Source organism: Carlito syrichta, unplaced genomic scaffold (assembly GCF_000164805.1).
Source record: "Carlito syrichta isolate Samal-C Ts95f unplaced genomic scaffold, Tarsius_syrichta-2.0.1 Scaffold302355, whole genome shotgun sequence".
NCBI lineage: Eukaryota > Metazoa > Chordata > Mammalia > Primates > Tarsiidae > Carlito > Carlito syrichta.
The window spans coordinates 88,852-108,265 of NW_007246451.1; the positions used below are offsets into that span (position 1 = coordinate 88,852).

The 19,414-nt window shown below is 43.9% G+C and overlaps 1 protein-coding gene across 5 annotated transcripts in view; it reads right to left on the reverse strand.

Annotated features, from left to right (window-relative positions):
- Nucleotides 1-19,414, reverse strand: part of CTNNA1 (catenin alpha 1) — a 153,814-nt gene that overhangs the window by 7,640 nt on the left and 126,760 nt on the right. For all 5 annotated transcript variants that reach the window (XM_008056431.2, XM_021711541.1, XM_021711542.1 and 2 more), the window contains 3 exons: nt 11,394-11,550; nt 3,586-3,786; nt 2,867-3,018 (listed from right to left, as the gene is read on the reverse strand). In XM_008056431.2, coding sequence (XP_008054622.2) covers nt 2,867-3,018; nt 3,586-3,786; nt 11,394-11,550 — 510 coding nt within the window. The remainder of the gene's footprint in view (nt 1-2,866; nt 3,019-3,585; nt 3,787-11,393; nt 11,551-19,414) is intronic.

Consider the following 19,414-nt stretch of genomic DNA (forward strand, 5'->3'; position numbering starts at 1 on the left):
AAATAAATATCTTGTCAAGCACTGCCTGGGGCCTACAGATACAAAATGACTGACAAAAAAAAAAAAATCACTGCTGTCATACACATTTTAGTGGAAGAAATGATAATCAACAAAGTACACAAGTGAATTATATGACTTTTTTTTTTTCTGAGTTGGAGTTACACTTTGTCACCCAGACTGGAGTGCAGTAACACGCTCCCGGCACCACAGCCTTGACTTGCTGGGCTCCGGCGATCCTTCCGCCTCAGCCTTCCAAGTAGCCAGAATTGCAGGCATGTACTACCACACCCAGCTAATTTTTGATTGATTGGAGAGACGAGGTCTCGCCAAGTTGTCTGAGATGGTCTTGAACCCACAGGCTCAGGTAATCCACTTGACTCAGCCTCCCAAAGTATGGGGATTACAGGCTGAGCCACTGAGCCCGGCCAAATTATATGACTATTAAAAGCGATCAGTGGGCTTGGTGGCTCAGCCTGTAATCCCAGCACTTTGGGAGGCTGAGGTGAGTGGACTGCCAGAGCCCTCGGGTTTGAGACCCACTCGGGCAACTTGGCGAGACCGCATTTCTACAACAAATGAAAAAAAATTAGCCGGGCATGGTAGCACGCACCTGTAGTTCCAGCTACTTGGAAGACTGAGGTGGAAGGATCGCCGGAGCCCAGCAGGTCGAGGCTGTGGTGGCCAAGAGCGTGCCACTGCACTCCAGTCTGGGCAACAGAGGGCAACTCCAACTCATGAAGAAAAAAAAAAGCTATCGGTGCTATAAATATATAAGGCAGTCATACAGAAAAGGAGATCTGAGTCTATATGGGTGGTCAGAAAAGTCTCCTGAGAAGATGCACTCAAGGCAGTACAGGTATCAACCTAGAGATAGCTGGGGGGAGGAGTGTTTGCCTGGGGAACTGGATGAGCTGCCAGGGGGCCACAGAAGGGGAGCTCCACTCACTGCCCTTGGCGGAGCCGTGTGAGCAGAGGGGAGAGCAGGAGGAGATGAGGTCAGAGGTGACGGGCTCAGGTCCTGAAAGGCCGTTGGGCCCATGCAGCATGGAATGACATGGCGGTCTGTGGAGAGCTTGGGACAGAGAGTGACGGTAACTGAATACAGCTTAGCGAAATCACTCTGGCTGCTCTGTGGCCAATGAGACTGTAGGCACCAGGGAAGGGGTGAGGAAGCAGCTGAGGCCTCTGAGAAGTGCTGGTAGCCTGGCAAGGGTAGGAACACGTTCAGATGTTCCATGGAGAAGGTGGTGCCATGGGATGTGCAGACACCACTGCTGGGAGGTGTGAGGAGACAAAGAAGTCAAAGGGGACCCAAGGCTGGCCTGAGCAAGGGAAGGTGGAGGTGCCATCATCAACATGAACATGCTGGCTGGGTGGAGCAAGCTGGGGGTGGAAACATCAGGAACTCATTCTAGGGCCTAGGTAGTGTGACAGGGAGCCGGCACGTTGGCTACAGGTGTGGAGTACAGAGAGGCAGCCTCCAGCTGGGATTCTCCAGTCTTAACACGTCAAGGGACCAGTAGAGACAGAAAGAGAAGAGCGCAAGGACTTCCCAACAGACCACACCAACGGTACCAAAGATGGGAAAACCAGCAAAGGGGATCTTGCCCCCATCCCCCCTTAAAAAGGGAGAAATAATTAGGCCTGGGGAAAGGCACAGAAGGCAGGGGTGAATGCGGGCTCCAGCGCCTCAGTGCAGTGGCCACCTCAGCCAGGGGCAGTGGTAGGGTATCCACAATGCTAGAGGACGGCAGAGGGAGGCTCTCACTGCCTCAGCATCCTCAATGAAACCGGCAAGAGGGCCACACAGGGAGGACAGGGCACAGCGTGGGCAGGTGGGCCAGTGCATGCTGCAGGGCACCAAGGGCCACTAACAGCCACAGCTTCAGTGGCTCCAGTCAGGGTGGCTGTGCTGACCTACCCTGTGCTCAGGGGAGCGTGGATCCCACTGGGACAGCCCTTTGCAAGGCGAGTGTAAGGAAGACAGGAAAAGGAGCAACAAGTGGTGAACACAGACCCAGAGCTAGGCAAGGAGTGAACCAGGGGTTGAGTGAGTGACAACTGGGGAGGATCAAGAGACTGGAGACCCAGTCACAGCACTGGAGTAGTACACGAACAGTGAGACTGGCATGATGCAGGGACAGGGATGCAGACTCCATGACAGAAGCTGAGGTGCAGCCTGGACATGAGCCTGAGGGCAGGAGAAGACATCCAGAAAAGGAGAGGCCCAGGGATTGGTAGGAAGATTCCTGCATTACAACAGGAAGAGTGTTGGAGAGCAGGACAGCAAGCACGAGCTGACCTGCAGGTGCTGCGCAGGTCTCTCTCCTCTGCCCTGGCTGAGGCCTTCCAGGCGCTTCTGCCCGGCTTCCATCTGGCTGTGAGGAGAGGAGCTCAGCACTTGGCTATGAGCCTGGGAACCTCACCGGAGGCTGCCCCAGCCCTAATCCTCCCGCCAAATGCCCTGGGGCTCTAGCATCTAGCCTGCCTGCAGCCTCTTCAAGAGGGGCATTCCGTGTGAAAAATAACTTCAACCTGCATTAAGGAAATACTACTGTCTCTGAAACAAGCCTCAGAATCTCCACTTTCTGCACTTTCCTTTGTAACTCAAACTGAAGCTTCACACTGTAAAGACTGTTTGCCCTAAATTAAATCATCGGCTCCTTCTCAGCCCAAGCTTGGGATCTAACTTGCAACTAACAGCCATTGTAGACAACGTAATTCAGTATATCTCATTCTAACAGCATTGAGATTCATGGTTTCAACAGACTGCCACTGCATCTGCCGAGTTCCAGAATGATGCATTGCTCAAGTCCGGCAAGAGATAAGAAAGCAGCAGCGAAAGGTCTGAAATGCGGCTGCTCACCCTTATCATCAGCACTGCTTTCCTGATGTCCCGGATGCCGTCGTACACCAGGCGGGAGGCATCGATGAACTCATTCTCATCCATGGGCTGGGCAGGGTCCGAGCTGAGGGCTTCGACGGCCGCTTCCACTTGCTCAGTGAACCGTGGCATGACTGCCGGAAAAGAGGCCCAGATCCCCTGCTGAGCAGACCGCATCATCCCACTGTCCTTCCCTAATCCCTCAAACAGCCAGAGGCAAGGCTTAAGATGAAGAGTCTGTGCTTCTACCTATGTGAGGGGTATTTATGGCTGAAATAAATTAAAGGCAGTATTTTAGAAAGACCTGAATCATCTTGGTCTCTGCAACTTAGGCTTTGGGTGTTTGAGAACTTGAAGCGAGATTACTGGAGGCCTTGCTTAGGAATGGGACCCACCCCTCCCCCGAAAAAAGAACGGGGTCTGCCTCAAATGAGTCTATGTTCACTAAGCAAAGGCTCAGCTCAGAAGTTCATCTTAGTGTGTTCAGAATGAGTCCCAAGATAACTCATGCGAAACACATGAAGAAAATGTGCTTGTGAGGCCTGGATGTGGCTCACCAACCTATTCACAAATCTGCGGTACCAGGAGACCAGAGATGAGTTCTGATCTCCTTTTAACCATGGGGTCTGGGCTAACAGGACAGCCTGCCCCATCCAGTCCTCTGCGTGTAGGAGCATTGGAAAGGGAGAGAATCCCCATACCTGTGTTGGAGAGCAGCTTAGTGGCCTCCAGAACCTTCTCTGTGTAGACTCCTGGCTCATAGTTGTCCATCTCTGAGGTGACTACGTGAATGACCCGGGCTGCCCGGCCTCGGATTGCACCAGCTGTGCGGTCCAGCCCATCCACATCTTTCTCTTGGAGAGCAATGACACATTTGTTCACATCTTCCAAAATGTGATTTTCTGAGGAACAAGCAAAAAGCTGAATGAGAGAGGAGGTCTTCCATGAGAGGGTGACAACTTAAGTAAACACCTGTCATTCATTGAGTGCTTGGTGCCAGCCACAGCTTTGCATGTATCACTTCAGTGAAGAGATCAGATTAAATGTGCCACAGAAATTAAACTTTAATCACCCCAAAGAATAACAATCTTCATTTCAGGTTTTTTTTTTTTAAAGGAGAGATGCACAGCAGAAAATTCTCATACAAACTTCAGTTAACTTCTCCTTCTCTTCAATAATTTCACTGACCTTATGTCTCCAAGACTAAATTAGAACAAAAGTTCTCTGTAAGGCTTTATCCATCCTGGCTACCCCATCTCCCTTCACGGATGCCAGTGATATTCAGACCATCTACTAAGAAGCCAGCACAGCCCTAAGGGGAAGGGGCTGGAAGGCAGGCTGAATCTTCCTCTGGTAACTGCGGGGAGAGGCGCAGTGAAGTATTTAGTTCTCTCTCATGTTATGCAGATGGGCCTACTGTGATATTTATAGGGTCCCCAGAGGCACAAACTCTCGAATCCTGTTAAGCTAGAGGGTGACCCCTACCAGTCATACAACTGAACTTGGAGAATGCACCCAAACTGTTTTTCCTCAAAGCAAAAAGCTTAATTGACGCTGTAGTTTTTGGAAAATGGTTGTGGCAGATCTGCAAGGCAAACCTAGGATTGGAGAAAGAATGTACTCTCACTGACACAGAACTGCAGACTACCAACAAACAGTCCAAATGATAGGCTGCCAGACTCCATGCAGTGGGCAGGCAACACAAGGTCAAGTCTCCAGGTCGTCACCTGGCCATTTCCCTTCCTGCTTAGAAAGGAGCTTTCTTCAAGACATGTAAGAACTCTTAAAAGCAGCATGCTTAATTAAAGATCTGTCTACTCCCGGAAACCAAGAGATACCTGACTTGAGAGGTCAAAGACTAATGGCCCTACTTCCTCTGGAAGAGCCAGGACAATGATGGGAAATGCAATCTGTTTACAAAACATATCTGGGCCTTTTTTCTTTCGTTGCCAGCCCTGGCTACCGAATGCTTTGATGTGTCATTCTCCGGGACTGGTTTATGATTTAATCCTCTTCCAGAAGCTCTTGTCCCTTCCTTCTCACAGCTTCTGCTGACATATTCAGTCAATTTATATGTGACAATGACTGGAAGGGAGATAACAATAAACTTAAGATACCCAAAACAAGAAACTGGTCATGATGCAGTTTCCTCTGTGTTGAGGTAAGCCAGAAGCAAGTGGGACTTAGCTGACCAAGCAAAAGACAGAGCCACTGTGACCTCTGAGACTCTCCTCTCTGGAGTTCCCGACAGGCTGCAGCCAGAGACTCCAGAAGGGTGTCTCTATTCTGAGGCCACAGGTATGGCGGAGTGAGACAAAGGATCACAATGAGAAAGAAGTAACTAGTGATGTACAAGAATTGAAAAAAGAGTTGGTAAAATCACTTTTCCAGGGGAAGCTAGGAAATGGCAAGAATTCCTATTAGAGAAGGGAAAAGTAAATTACTGTGATAAAAGATCACATTTTGGCCTCTCTTATTTACCAATTATGAGATTTGCTAGGGTTTATGCCATTGTATTACTGAAAGTAAATATAATAAACTTCTAACATGAACAAATTTTAAGAGGGACATTTGAATCAATTACAAGAATAGATTTGGGGTCCATCACAAGCATCTTTTATATACAGACTATCTACACCATAATTTAAACTAAACAAACTGGTACTGAGCCTGGTTACTATTAGACCTTGGGCTAAAATCTGCTGCTTTACTCTATCTAACACAACACTGATGTGTAAGATGCAACTTGTATCACCAAGGACAGAAAAGGAACAAAAAGGAGAAAAGATGTGGCTAACAAGATTATGAACCAGTGTTTTCTCATACCACTCATCGCTGTTTCAGGATTGATAACACCAGAGGAAAGCACGGTAGAATCAACAAGGCATAGCATTCCTTTTTGTTCATTATTTATTTATTTATTTTGAGTTGGAGTCTCACTCTGTTGCCCAGACTGGAGTGCAATGGCCGCTCCTGGCCACCGCAGCCTCAACCTGCTGGGATCCGGCGATCCTTCTGCCTCAGTCTTCCAAGTAGCTGGAACTACAGGCACGTGCTACCACGCCCAGCTAATTTTTGATTTGCTGTAGAGATGAGGTCTCGCCAAGTTGCCAAGGCGGGTCTCGAACCCGTGGGCTCAGGCAATCCACTCACCTCAGCCTCCCAAAGGCAGGGATTACAGGCTGAGCCACCGAGCCCAGCTTCTTTTTGTTCATTAAAGTGGCCCAAACTTCCACCAAGGATTTGTTAACTTTCATCTAGACACCTCTATGTTTAAAAAAAAAAAAAAAAAAATCAAAACTTTTTTTGAGTCAGAGTCTCACTGATCACAACTCACCATAGCCTCAAACTCCTGGGCTCAAGAAATCTTCCTGCCTCTGCCTCCCAAGTAGCTGGGACTACAGTCGTGCACCAACCCTGGCTAGTTTCTCTCTCTCTCTCTCTCTTTCTCTCTCTCTCTTTTTTTTTTTTTTTACAAAAAAAAGAGATGGTGTTTTGCTTTGTTGTCTAGGCTGGTCTCAAATTCCTGGCCTTAAGAGATCCTCCCACCTCAGCCTTCAAAATTACTGGATTACAGGCATGAGACACCATACCTGGCTCCAAAAAAAAATAAATTTAGCATTTTTGAATTCATACTGGCTTTTCTCCAGACAAACCCAAACCAGGAAAGGGTGTGCCACTTTTTTAGTGACACAGGAAACCGTCTATTTCAAGAAGCCGACTAGAGTAATATTCTCTACCCTCATAGAAATCATGTTCTCTAGGAAAGCCCCAGCCTGGTGGGGCCATCACATACCTGGGATGCAGCATCACACCTGTTTTCTACAACTGAACCTAGTGAGGAAGTAAGCGTCCATTGGTCAAATACAAATGTGGGGGACAGGAGGTACCCACACTAACTGAAACCATGAATCATTTTAGCTTTAACTGAATTTCCAAGGAAACGTCAGCCCACTACAAGCAGACACACCAGTTGGCACCCCCTAAAAGACGTCAGCGGTCTTCATGTGTAGGTGTGCTTTTAACAGGAAAAAAATTCATTCACAGACACACAACAGTTTATGTATATAAATATGCATAACTATATGTAAATAAAAACAAAAGGGATCATATTATGGGTACTGTCCTATCTTTTTCACTTGAAAATCTTGCTGTCTGGCCCTACAGACTGACCTCATTCACTCTAATGGCTGCATAGCACCTACTGAAGAGATGGCGGGGCTGTGATTCACTTCTCAGCCTTTTCTTAGACACTCTGAAGAAAACATCCCTGTTCAGATGTTTTTGGCAAACATCTGTGACATATCCCTGGGGAAATTTTCTAGCAATGCGGTTACTGAGTTCAAGGCATTTATCTATGTTGACAGTACATCAATGGTACCCGATTGCCTTCTAGAAATCCACAAACTGGCATCCTCCAGAAGGGCTGCAAGAACTTCAGTCCACAGGGTATAGCAACAGGGCCTGCTCTTTGTAACCCTGCCCTGGGTACTTTTATTAGCACAGCCTACGCACATATGGGAAATGATAATATTGTTTCATATATGATGTAGAGGACATAGCCTATGTCTGGCACTATTCTGAGTGTGATGTTTAACTCTATATGGTAGGCTTTTTGTCCCCCATCTGTATCACTTACTCCAAAGAGAGAAACTCTTGTACAGAAAGCCAAAAAGTAGATACAATAATCCTTTTACTTAGTGGTCTCCCAATCAGACAAATTCTTTAGACAAACTGACAAGGAAGGAGAATATAATCACCACTCTTATATGTTGCTCCAAAGTCTTTTTTTTTGAGCTGGAGTCTCACTCTGTCACCAAGGCTGGAGAGCGATGGCTCGCTCACAACCACCTGCTGGGCTCAGGTGACCTTTCCGTCTCAGTCTTCCAAGTAGCTGGAACTAAAGGCGTGTGCCACCATACCCAGCTAATTTTTTATTTATTGTAGAGATGAGGTTTCACCAAGTTGCCCAGGTTGGTCTCAAACCCCTGGAATCAGGCAATCCTCTCACCTCCGCCTCCCAAAGTGCTAGGATTACAGGTGTGAGCCACCGTGCCTAGCCTGCTTCAAAGTCTTTAATGCAATAAAGTATTTGTTTCCAAGAGCATTTGGTAAGAAATGCAGTAAACCCAATTACAGAGGCTCTAAGCAACCACGTGCATCTTTTAAAAAATAGAGCCAAAATTTCAAAATGTAAGCAGAATAAGAGAACGAGAAAGTAAACAGCATTTCCATGGAAAACATTTATCAAACACAGTTCAAATGAAATTCAAACAGTCTTTATCACTTTGATAAATTTCAAACCACTCTCCTTAAGGGATCAGTCAATATAAATATATTCTTGGCTTGCTGAATGCTGTCTAGCATCCTAAACCATCTCCAGTATCTATAAGGCAGCATTCTGAATACTCTCTCTATGCAAGTCTCATAGCTGACACGCAGTGACCCAAGTTTCCCCTGCCCTACAGCCTCAAAAAGTGCTGGCATCAGATTACATATAAGATGACCAGTACGTTTGGAGTCACAAATCAGGACATGGCTTATGATAAGTATGAGGGAACTTCTGGGCCCTATGGGACAGAATATCCAGGAACAACAGAGATGAAGCAGCAGAGTCCTCAGTTCTAATTCCAGAATTAACTTCCCCTTAGATGGGTTCTCTGTGACTGGGAAGGGATATAGTGATACTCAGGCCCCACGGATTCCAAGAGAAAATCCACAAACCTTCTCACAGGGCACCAAAGGCACACCGCAGAAAACCACCACTCCAAAGAGCTAAGGACCATCCTCACTGTTCATTTAGCAAAACTCTGCGAAGCCCATCCGCCTGAAGCCAGATCCTGTGCTGGGCACTTGCCAGGCAGTCCCTGCTCAGAAACAAACCCACCTCATTACAGAACCACTGAGGCACCGATGTACCTTAAGGCCCGAGGAAACTGGCAAGTGGGGCCGGGCAGATGAGACCAAGACATGGCTTTTTATCTGCTGCAACTGCTGCAAATGACTCCTACCCAGACTGTGTGTTAGGTGCGATGGGGAGACACCTCAGCCCCCCACGTGTCAGAGCTGTCGTGGTAAGGTAGATGCATGAGGGTATACAGGAGTCTGAATACTGAAAATTAACTGGGCATTCCAATAGAAATCTGCAAAAGTCTGCTTCTTTCCCCATCTCCATCCAGTGCCCCCCAAAGCATACCATCAATCAGAGGGATTATTAATAATAACCTTGCCCTATTAAGGATTTCATTACTTGACATTCCTAAGCAAGTTTGTGACAAAACATTAGAAAAAGACATTAGGTAGACTTCTAAAAATTCAGATGCTCTGAAAACCCCACCACTTTCTGACTGAGAGAATTGTTCCATGTTTTTATTTGCTAAACGGAAACTGTCTAAAGTCCTTTCCATCAAGTTAACCCTTTTACACGCTCATACATTTGCATAAAAACTGAACACACTCACCAGACAAAAGTGTATCTGTTAAAGCATTTGATTTCTCTTTACTCTCCTTTTGTTTTATGTCGTACACCCTGAAGACACTGCCTGAATCCCTCTAAATGCTGCTGCGGAATCCCTTTTGTTCACTGATTTGAAGAACGCTACATGATGGACATTCAATTTTATTACATTTTATTTTGCTGTAAGAAGGACTGAAAATCCCTCGAGACCAAGCCTGAGATATACCCAACCAAATCATAAAAAAAGTAACTTTAAGAATGTAGTATGTATCTGGAGGGGGACTTTGTATTGAGATTTCAGAATTTGTTGTTTGCGTAAAAGTATGCTGTGAAGGTGGAATGTTTTTCTCTAAACCTATGAAAAAGAATAATTCAGTACTTCACTGGGAAAAACAACAGAAGGCCACGATTTCCCAAAAAAGCCATTGCTGCCTTTCTGGCACCTGCAAAGATGTGCTTGCGAATGTGTTTTTCGTTTTAAAGCACCAGTACCTGCAATTTGGCAGTCCTGTAGCAACAAGGTTTCCACCTTTTTTTGCAGTGTATGGATTGCCTAGTCCCTGCTTTCTCAAGTCTAGTCAAGACTACCACTCCCAAGGAGAGAGTGCAACCACAGAAGCATTGGTATGCAGAACACACCGTCCCCCTTATATAGGTCACTGCTGGAGGACTGTGCTGTGATGCACTGAAGCCCTGTGTCGGTTTCAAGCCCCACTGCCACTCACGTCTCCCAAGTTCAAGCCTGTAGTTCCCTGGGGTGACAGGCAGTTTCAACCCTTCAAGAAACCAGCCAGTGACTCTGCCCACGGCCACTGAGTCTCTGGAAGCCTGGCACTTTCAGAGAGCAAGCGTGCAGGCAAGGGCAGCAGAGGCCTGGCAAATGGAGAATGCTCGTATACTGACTTGACTCTAAGGAGATAGGACCAAAATTTATCTCTGTGTGATAAACACTGCATTGCATTTGACAGACATTTTCTATATGAATGCAATTTACTATGTCATTACCAGTTTATGTTTATATAATGAAATCAACTGTTTTTGTGAGGTGAATTACCCAGATTTATCTTTTGCAAGCTCATAATTAAATGGCACTTAAATATTTCCTCTCTGTTTTCTATCTGCGCATCATGCAGAGAGTCTCTGGAAAAGTAGGCAGTTAAACTATGATCATTTCTGAGAGACAGAGAAGAGGCTATCCAAGAGGGAAAAAATTATTTTACAAAAGAATAGAAAGGTAAGCCGGGCTCGGTGGCTCAGCCTGTAATCCCGCGCCTTTGGGAGGCTGAGGTGAGTGGATTGCCTGAGCCCGCCGGTTTGAGACCTGCCTGGGAAGGCGAGACTTCATCTCTACAGTAAATAAAAAAATAAAATAAAATAAAAAGAATAGAAAGGTGGAACAATCATAATAACTGTAAGAAAGGGATTGGCAGTAGTGGGAAACGGTCATGTGATGGGTATGGGTGTGTGTGTGTGTGTGTGTCAGAGAGAGAGAGATTGGCAGTTAAGGGAAACTGCTAGGGGCGGGAGGGGCACACCTAATCAACAAAGGTACCTGCATAATCAACGTTTGTATACCTAACCCTGAACTGTACCTCATATCTTTATAATAATAAAAAATAAATTAAAAAGAAGAAAAAAAATAGAAAGGTGACAGTGCTGGGAATCCCCTCTTCTCCCAAGTTTTATAGGCTCATAAAGCACCACAGCCTTTACCAGGGCACAGGCCAATGTTTTCTCTAAACAGAGGAGTGGCAAGAAGGGCTGATGGCTGTGGTGTTCCACAGGTCACAGTGGAAGGCTCTGACTCTACTTGCAGGGAAAAACCATTGTTGGGCAGCTTCCAGTTCACACTTCTAGGACTGAGAAGCCCGACCACACCTCCTACTGCCTAGGTAGCTTTTTTTCCTTTAAATTAAAATGAAAACCAGCACAATGTTATTGCTAGAATAATTTACCGGCCCAAACTTGGGGGCATTTTATTGTATATTACTGTAACTTAGACAAAAGTAATTATGCACATCCTCACATGCCTCTGGGGAACTAGCTCATTACCTGACACAGCCAAGAAGTCATCAATGGAAGTAATGTCATCAACAGCATCTGTAAGAACTCGCACTTGTTTTTCCCACTGTTCCTTAAAAAGATCCATGTTCTCTTGGGCCAGTTTACTCTGTGGTTTTGCTGCTAAAGCCAATGCAGCATTGATAACCTGCAAAAGATAGTAAAGTTCACCATTTTGTTTTTTTCAGAATCATGAAAATAAAACAAATGGGTCAGTTTGGTCAGGAGAGTAGTGACGGCTTTGTCTTATGTGAATTTCACTAGGAGACTCGATACCATGTTATTACATCCTATTACAAAAGTGGCCAACTGTTAAACAATAGTTTTCATATGTCAAAGCTGAAGTAATACATACTTTATTTGGAAACTATGGACAATTATAAAACAAAAAGTACCACTCACTATTCCATGCCACAGTGACCACTCTACATAATTTTTGACATTCAATTCCAGGCTTTCTTTTTCCTCATATAGACACATACATAACTATACAACTAGAATTATATGTCACATAAAATTGACTATGCTTTTTCTTCTTTTAAATACTTCCCCATGTCATTCAGTATACGTCAAAAACATTAACTGTTTATTATTCCTTGCTATGGATGTACTATGTTATTCTCCTATTGCAGGCTGTACCATTTACCCACTACTAGAAATAATCGTCTCATGAAAATTACGCATTTCAGGTTCTTGGCATGTTATCAAAATGCTTTCATTAAAAAATACTGTATTCCAAGTCCAAGCATCTTTTTCTTTTTTAAATAGAGGCATATTTGACATGCAAAAATGGCACATACAAGTGTATAATCTATTAAGGTTTAAAATATTTCTAAAACAGCTTTATTGAGATAAAACATATACCATACAATTCACCCGTTTAAAGTAAAAATTCAATGATTTTTTTTTTAGTGTGTTCGCAGTTGTGCAACATTCACCACATGCAATCTTAGAACATTTTCATCACTCCACAAAGTAGCTCCATGCCCATTACAGGCATTCTTCATTTCCCCCAACTCTCCTTACTCCCAATCTTTTGCAAACCACAAATAAGATATTTTGTCTCTGTGAATTTGGCTATTCTGGACATTTCATATAAACAGAAGCATATAATATGTGGACTTTTGTAGCTAGCTTCTCTCACTTAATGTTTTGAAAGTTCATTCACGTTGTAGTATGTACCAGCACTTTGCTCCTTTTCATTAGTGAAAAATATTCTATTATAGGTATATGCCACATTTTAGTTAGCCATTCATCAGTTGACATTTGAATTGTCTCCATTCTTTGGTTATTATGAACAATGTTTTGTTTTTAAAGACAAGGTCTCTCACTCTGTCGCCCAGGCTGCTGTGCAGTGGCACAATCACAGCTCATTGCAGCCGCAACCTCCTGGACTCAGGCAGTCTTCCTGCCTCAACCTCCTGAAAAGCTGGGATTAGAGGTGCATGCCATCATGCCCCGTTAATCTTATTTTTTTGTAGAGAAGAGTTCTTGCTTCATTGCCCAGGCTGGTTTCGAACTCCTCGGCTCAAATGATTCTCTTTCCTTGGCCTCCTAAAGTGCTAGGATTACAAGCATGAGCCACCACGGCTGGCTGAATAATGCTGCCATGAATATTCATACATATTTCTGTGGGTTTTTTTGAGTTGGAGTCTCACTCTGTCGCCCAGACTACCGGCCACCACAGCCTCAACCTGCTGGGCTCCAGGATCCTCCCGCCTTAGCCTTCCAAGTAGCCAGAACTACAGGCACGCGCTACCACACCCAGCTAATTTTTTTGACTTATTGTAGAGATGAGGCCTTGCCAAGTTGCCTGGGTGGGTCTCAAACCCACGGGCTTGGGCAATCCACTTGCCTTGGCCTCCCAAAGTGCTGGGATTACAGGCTGAGCCACCAAGCCCGACCTGTTGTTTTTTTTTTTCCCCTTAGGAATGGAGCAGGACTGTTGGGTGATGTTTAGCCCTCTGAGGAACTGCTTTACTTTTTTCCAAAGTGGCAGCTCCATTTTACATTCTCACCAGTGTATGTGACGGTTCCATTGCCCTATATCTTCACCAACACTTGTCATTCTCTTCTTTTGTTTTTTGATTCAGAGTTTCACTTTGTCGCCCAGGCTGGAGTGCAGTGGCACACTCACTGCCACTGCAGCCTCAACTAGCTAGACTCAGGCAATCCTTACACCTTAGCCTTCCAAGTAGCTGAAACTACAGGCATGTGCCACAAAGCCTGGCTAAGTTTTTGATTTACTGTAGAGACGAGGTCTTGTCAAGTTGCCCAGGCTGGTCTTGAACCCCTGAGCTGAGGAAATCCTCTTGCCTCCGCCTCCCAAAGTGCTGGGATTACAGGCATGTGCTACCGTGCCCAGCTTGTTTTTGTTCTTTGTTTAATTCTAGCCGTCCTGGTAGGTATGAAGTGATTTCCCTCATGGCTAATCATGATAGCCATCTTTTCGTGTGCTCATTGATCTTCTGTATATATTCTTTGGAAAAATGTCTACTCGGATCCTTTGCTGTATTTACTGAATAAGCGAATAATGAGCAGAGTATGAAAATGAGTTGAGAGAATAATTACTAGGATTTCTAGGTGCAAGATACTTACAGGTTACTGGAAATAAATGTGTTTATGATAATGCAACTTGGAAAGGAAGCAGAGACAAGAGTAAACTGGCAGTGATAAAGTGGAGACCTGGATGAGGCAGCACATTGGGGGCACCTGAGTTGAGGACCTTGGGACAATTTTGTGGGTGCTTCAGATCTTGTGTGCAATTCCCAGTTTATTGGAGGGGTACTTGAGAGTGTTAACTTAGTCCCCAAAGGGTGCAGATGATAACAGCCTAAGGAGGAATCAGACCCACTAGGCTGGTGCCACTACTCCTCGTCTCACCTGAACACTGAGAATTGGTAGACTATCAGGCTATCAATTCTAGATCATGGGTAGAGGAACTGAGCCATCCCAGTTTATTAATTCAGAAGCCCAGAACTGTCATAAACGTCTGGGTATGGAGAATGGTTTGGAGGAAGAGGTAGCTTGTCTTTCTCACTTTAACATGTGCACATGCCACAATCTCCCACATTTTCTATCATGGTTTGTCCTTTGCCTCTGTTCCTTTTTGCCGCCCTTGATCAATTTGGGGTGTTCACCACTGTGGACCACTTTCCCTGTTCATTAACTCACTACTTCACTGATATATGAATGTGGAGCTAAACCTTGTAAGAACATTTGGTGGAAATGTTTCCCAGAGCGCCAAGTACACATGGGCAGGAAATTAATGACATGTTTTAGCATTTGCCATTCAAAGAGAAAAGTGCTCTCTTTGTAGTGTAATCTATCATCTCACACTATATAATGGGGAAGAACTCCCTATCCAAGGGATTCTGATTATGAAACTGTTTACAAAAGACAGCTGATAAAATTAAATATTCATTTCTGATTATTTGTACATAAATTTAAAATAGAAAGATACTTCTTTAACATACTATTTTAAATAATGATACTTAGTTGTAAAACTGTAGAATAATTAACCTTAAAAATCAAGACGTTATTCATTGAAATACCTACTATGACCAGGATGGGCAACACAGTGAGACTGCATCTCTATAAAAAATACAAAAATTAGCTAGGTGTGGTGGCATGTACCTGTAGTCCCAGCTATTTGGAAGGATTGCTTGAACCCAGGAGTCTGAGGCTGTGGTGAGCCATGATTATGACACTGTACTCCAGCCTGGACAAGAGAGTGAGATCTTGTCTCAAAAAAAACCAAAAAAACCAAAAAACACCCCACCAAAACAAAGAAGCAAACAAAAAGAAAAAAACTACCGTTACCATTAACTAAATAATATAATGGACTTTCTAGCCAATGAAATAAGATGAGAAATAGAAATAATGGGAAAAACTGTTAGAAAGGAGAAGAGAAAAATTACTTTCCAATGCAATGTTCTTTATATAGAAAATTTAAGCATATCAACTGAAAAAAACTCAGACTTAATAAGAGTTCAATAATATAGCTAGAGACACTATAAATATATGAACCATCAGTAGGTTTCTATATACTAGGAAAAAACAAAATACAAAACGAAGGGAGTGTCAGATCTTCCAAAAAGCAATTAATATGTAATATGTGGGATTAAATCCCTAAAGAAACCAAGTTAAAAAAGTAGGCCGAGGTGAGAGGATTGCCTGAGCCCAGGTGTTCAAGACCAGCCTGGGCAACTTGGCAAGACCTCATCTCTACAAGAAAAAAAAAAAAAATTAGCTGGGCGTAGTGGCGCATGCCTGCAATTTCAGCTACTTGGGAGAGGCTGAGGTGGAAGGATCGCCTGAGTCCAGCAGGTCGAGGCTGTGGTGGCCATGAGTATGCCACTGCACTCCAGCCTGGGCGACAAAGTGAGACTCCAACTCAAAAAAACAAACTCAAAAAAACAAACAAACAACAACAACAGCAAACTTTTCTGAGATATATTAAACAAGTGGGAATAATGGAAACACATTCCCCATCTAGGAGTAAGAAGAATGACACATTTTATTCACAAATTAATACAGAAATAAATTAATTATTTAGAAAATCTTGGGGCCAGAGAGCAAGAGTAATGAGAAAGGGCTAAAATGCAAAATAAAGTTAAAGTAATTAGAATAGAATAGTCTAAAAACAGACCCCATCACATAGCAGAATTTGGTGTACGAGTGATTACTCTTCCTAGAAACGCATTTTTTACTTGGCTTCCAAGGTATAACCAGCTTCTCATGTTTTTCTGGTCTTAAACCTTTTCTATTTCCCGTGCTGACTCTGCTTAACTCCCCACACTCTAGGTGTCAGAGAACCCCAGTTCAGTTCCCAGACCTCTTCTCTATGTATACCCACTCCCGTGGTGATCTCCTCATGGCTATAAGCACTATATACGTGCTAATGAAGCTCACATTTGTGTATCCCGTCCAGAACTTTTCCCTAAACTTGACATTGCATCTTGCATGTCTAATCGGCACCTCAAAATTAACACGTCCAAAACAGTCCTTTATCTCTTTCCCTAAACCTTTCTTTCTTATATCAAAATAAATTGCAACTACATCATTCTAACTACTTAGGCTCAAAACTGTTATTTCCCTGACTCTTCTTTTTCTCTCTCACTTCACATCTAATCCTACAGTAAATTCCACCTTCAAAATATATCCAGTGCTCACCACTGTGCTCTTGCATTGCCTGAAGTAGTACAACACCACTTGTTTTAGTCTTGTATTATTTCTGTAACAAATTACCATAAATTTAGTGGCTTAAAACAACACAGAAGTATTATCTTACTGGAGGTCAGAAGTCTGAACTAGGTCTTACATAGCTAAAATCAACATATCATCAGATCTGCACTCTTCCTGAAGGAAAAATCTAGTCCTTAACTTTTCCAAATCTCAGAGGCTGCCTGCATTCCTTGGCTTGTGGCCACAAAGCTCCACCTTCTGCTGCCAGCGTCACAACTTCTCTGCTCTCTCATGTAAGGACACTTGTGATTATCTGGGGGCCCACCTGAATACTCTTTCCATTTAAAGATCTGAAGTTTATTCACCTCTGCAAAGCCCCCGTTGCCAGGTAAGGTAGGATCTTCACAGGTGTGGAGAATCGGGAGATGGGCATGATTGGGAAACCATTATTCTGCTTACCACAACTTCCTAAAGGGCCTCTCTGCTTCTACCCTTCTTCACAGAAGTCAGTGAGTCCTTATTAAACCTAAGTTACATCATGGCACTCCCTTCCTCAAAGCCCTTCGGTGGTTTCTCATCTCACTCAGACTACAAGGGAAAGGCTGTAGCATGGCCCTGAATGTCCCTACACCACCCAAGCTTCTGCTGGATATTTGACCTCCTTCCTCCCAGCCTTCACAGTGGCTGTTCCCTCTGTGTGGTGTGCTCTCCTCTTAGACAACCTGCATGACTTGCTCTGTCATTTCCTTCAGGACTCTGCTTGCTTATCACTGTCTCAGAGATCCTTCGTGCCCATCCTAATCACACTGTTTAATACCATGATCAAGATGTGTGGCATACAGCTAAAGCAGTGCTTTGAGAGAAATGTATAGTCTTACAATATTTAAATGTTATATTAGAAGAGCAGGAAGGACTCAAGTCAATAAGCCAAAACCCTCCCATTTTAGAAACTAGAAAAAGGGCCAAGTGAGCAGGAGGAAGAAAATAATAGAAGGGTTAAAGAGAGACAAATTACCAGAGCTCACTCAAAAATAAAAAGGTAACCTGAATATCCCTATATCTAATAAAGAAATTGAATTCATTGTTAAACATTTTCCCACAAAGCAGACACCAGGCCCAGGTGTAGCTGACTAGGCTTCATTGGTAAATTCTCCCAAACATTTAAAAAAGAGCGAATAACTTTGTACATAGATTTTCCCAGAAAACAGAAAGGGAGGAAACGCTTTCCAATTTTAAGACACAGAAATTAGGCTTTACAAGAAAAGAAAGTAACAGCCCAATATCAATATTCAAGCCTTACAAAGAGACCAGTGTTTCTGGGGGCCTGTTACATGCAGATGTTAGGCAAGGAGGCACAGGGTGGGGCACAGGGAGACAGAGATGGGAGGACACAGAAAATGCTCAGGAAAACTTTAAGTCAGAAGCAACTCCCTGAGCTCTTCTGTGAAACTGCTTTGTGAGAAAACTAGATTAGAGAATACCAAAAGTGGAAAACTGAAGTGATTTAAAGGTAGATGGTCCTATGACTGTGAAATAACAGGTGAGTGGCAGGTAAGGCCACAGGTGTGCCCTGCCCTGTATGGCCTTGGGTGCTTCTTTAAGGGATATGCATTTCCCATCAGCTATAGGCCAGGCCAGCCTGGTTTCTGCTTATTCAAAGTCTGTCAAGAATGTCAGTCACAAAAATGATCAGGGGTCCCATAAGCACATGGGAGAAGAGGCAATACGGAAGCTTAATGTAAGGGGAGACAAGGCTGCCTGAGTGCAATAGCCTGAGTGTGAGGCAAAAGGAAGAATGGACAATTTTAGTAGTTACTTCTCAATTTTGTGAGAAGTACGAAAAGAAAAAATATAGATAAGTAGTGGCTTCAAATACTTAATTCATTCCTTGTGTAGATTTCCAAGAAAGGCCATGCATTAAACCAGGCATTATGAATTACTAAAGTGCCAGATTTGTATTAACTTGAATGTGCAATGCTCATTCTTGCATAATGAACTAAGAAAAATAAAATATTAAGTGAGATAATCTCCAAAATGTCTTCCTCTGATTTTAAAGACTCAATTGTCAGAAATCTGCTGATGCTGGCATGGTTTTGATTTTTCTGTTCCTGTTTTTTCTTTCTGGTTAGTACCAAATGACTTCAAATTTAAAAACTGAAATATTTAAAGTAGCTATTATAGACTAAGACTTGGGCAGCCCACAAGCAGGACATAATGTCTGGGATATGTAGGGTACAGATGCAGTTCCCTCCCCAAAATACTTTGCAAAGAGAGAGGAGTGCAAGAGCAAAAAAGAGACAGAGACACACAGAGAAAGCGAGAGCGAGAAAAAGCCCTGACCTTAAAAAGGTGGATGTTTTTTCTCCCCAACAACAAAATATAGCCACTTTCAGGTTACTTCTTCCTCAATTCAACATTAATGTCTCAAGTATTTGGAGTGAAAGTTGCTTAACTGCTAAAAAGTTAGTACTTCTGAATGGATTTTCCTATTTCTGAAAGTTACTTTGCTATGGGGCACACTAAAAAAATGGTGGTAAAAGCTCCTCTCGTGGTTCCATCTGTCAATTCTCTCCACCAGAAAAGAACAATAAGATACAGAAACCGCCGGGCTCGGTGGCTCAGCCTGTAATCCCGCGCCTTTGGGAGGCTGAGGTGAGTGAATTGCCTGAGCCCGCGGGTTCGAGACCCGCTTGGGCAGCGAGACCTCATCTCTACAATAAATCAAAATATCAGCCGGGCGTGGTGGCGCATGCCTGTAATTCCAGCTACTCGGAAGGCTGAGGTGGAAGGATCGCCGGAGCCCAGCAAGTCGAGGCTGTGGTGGC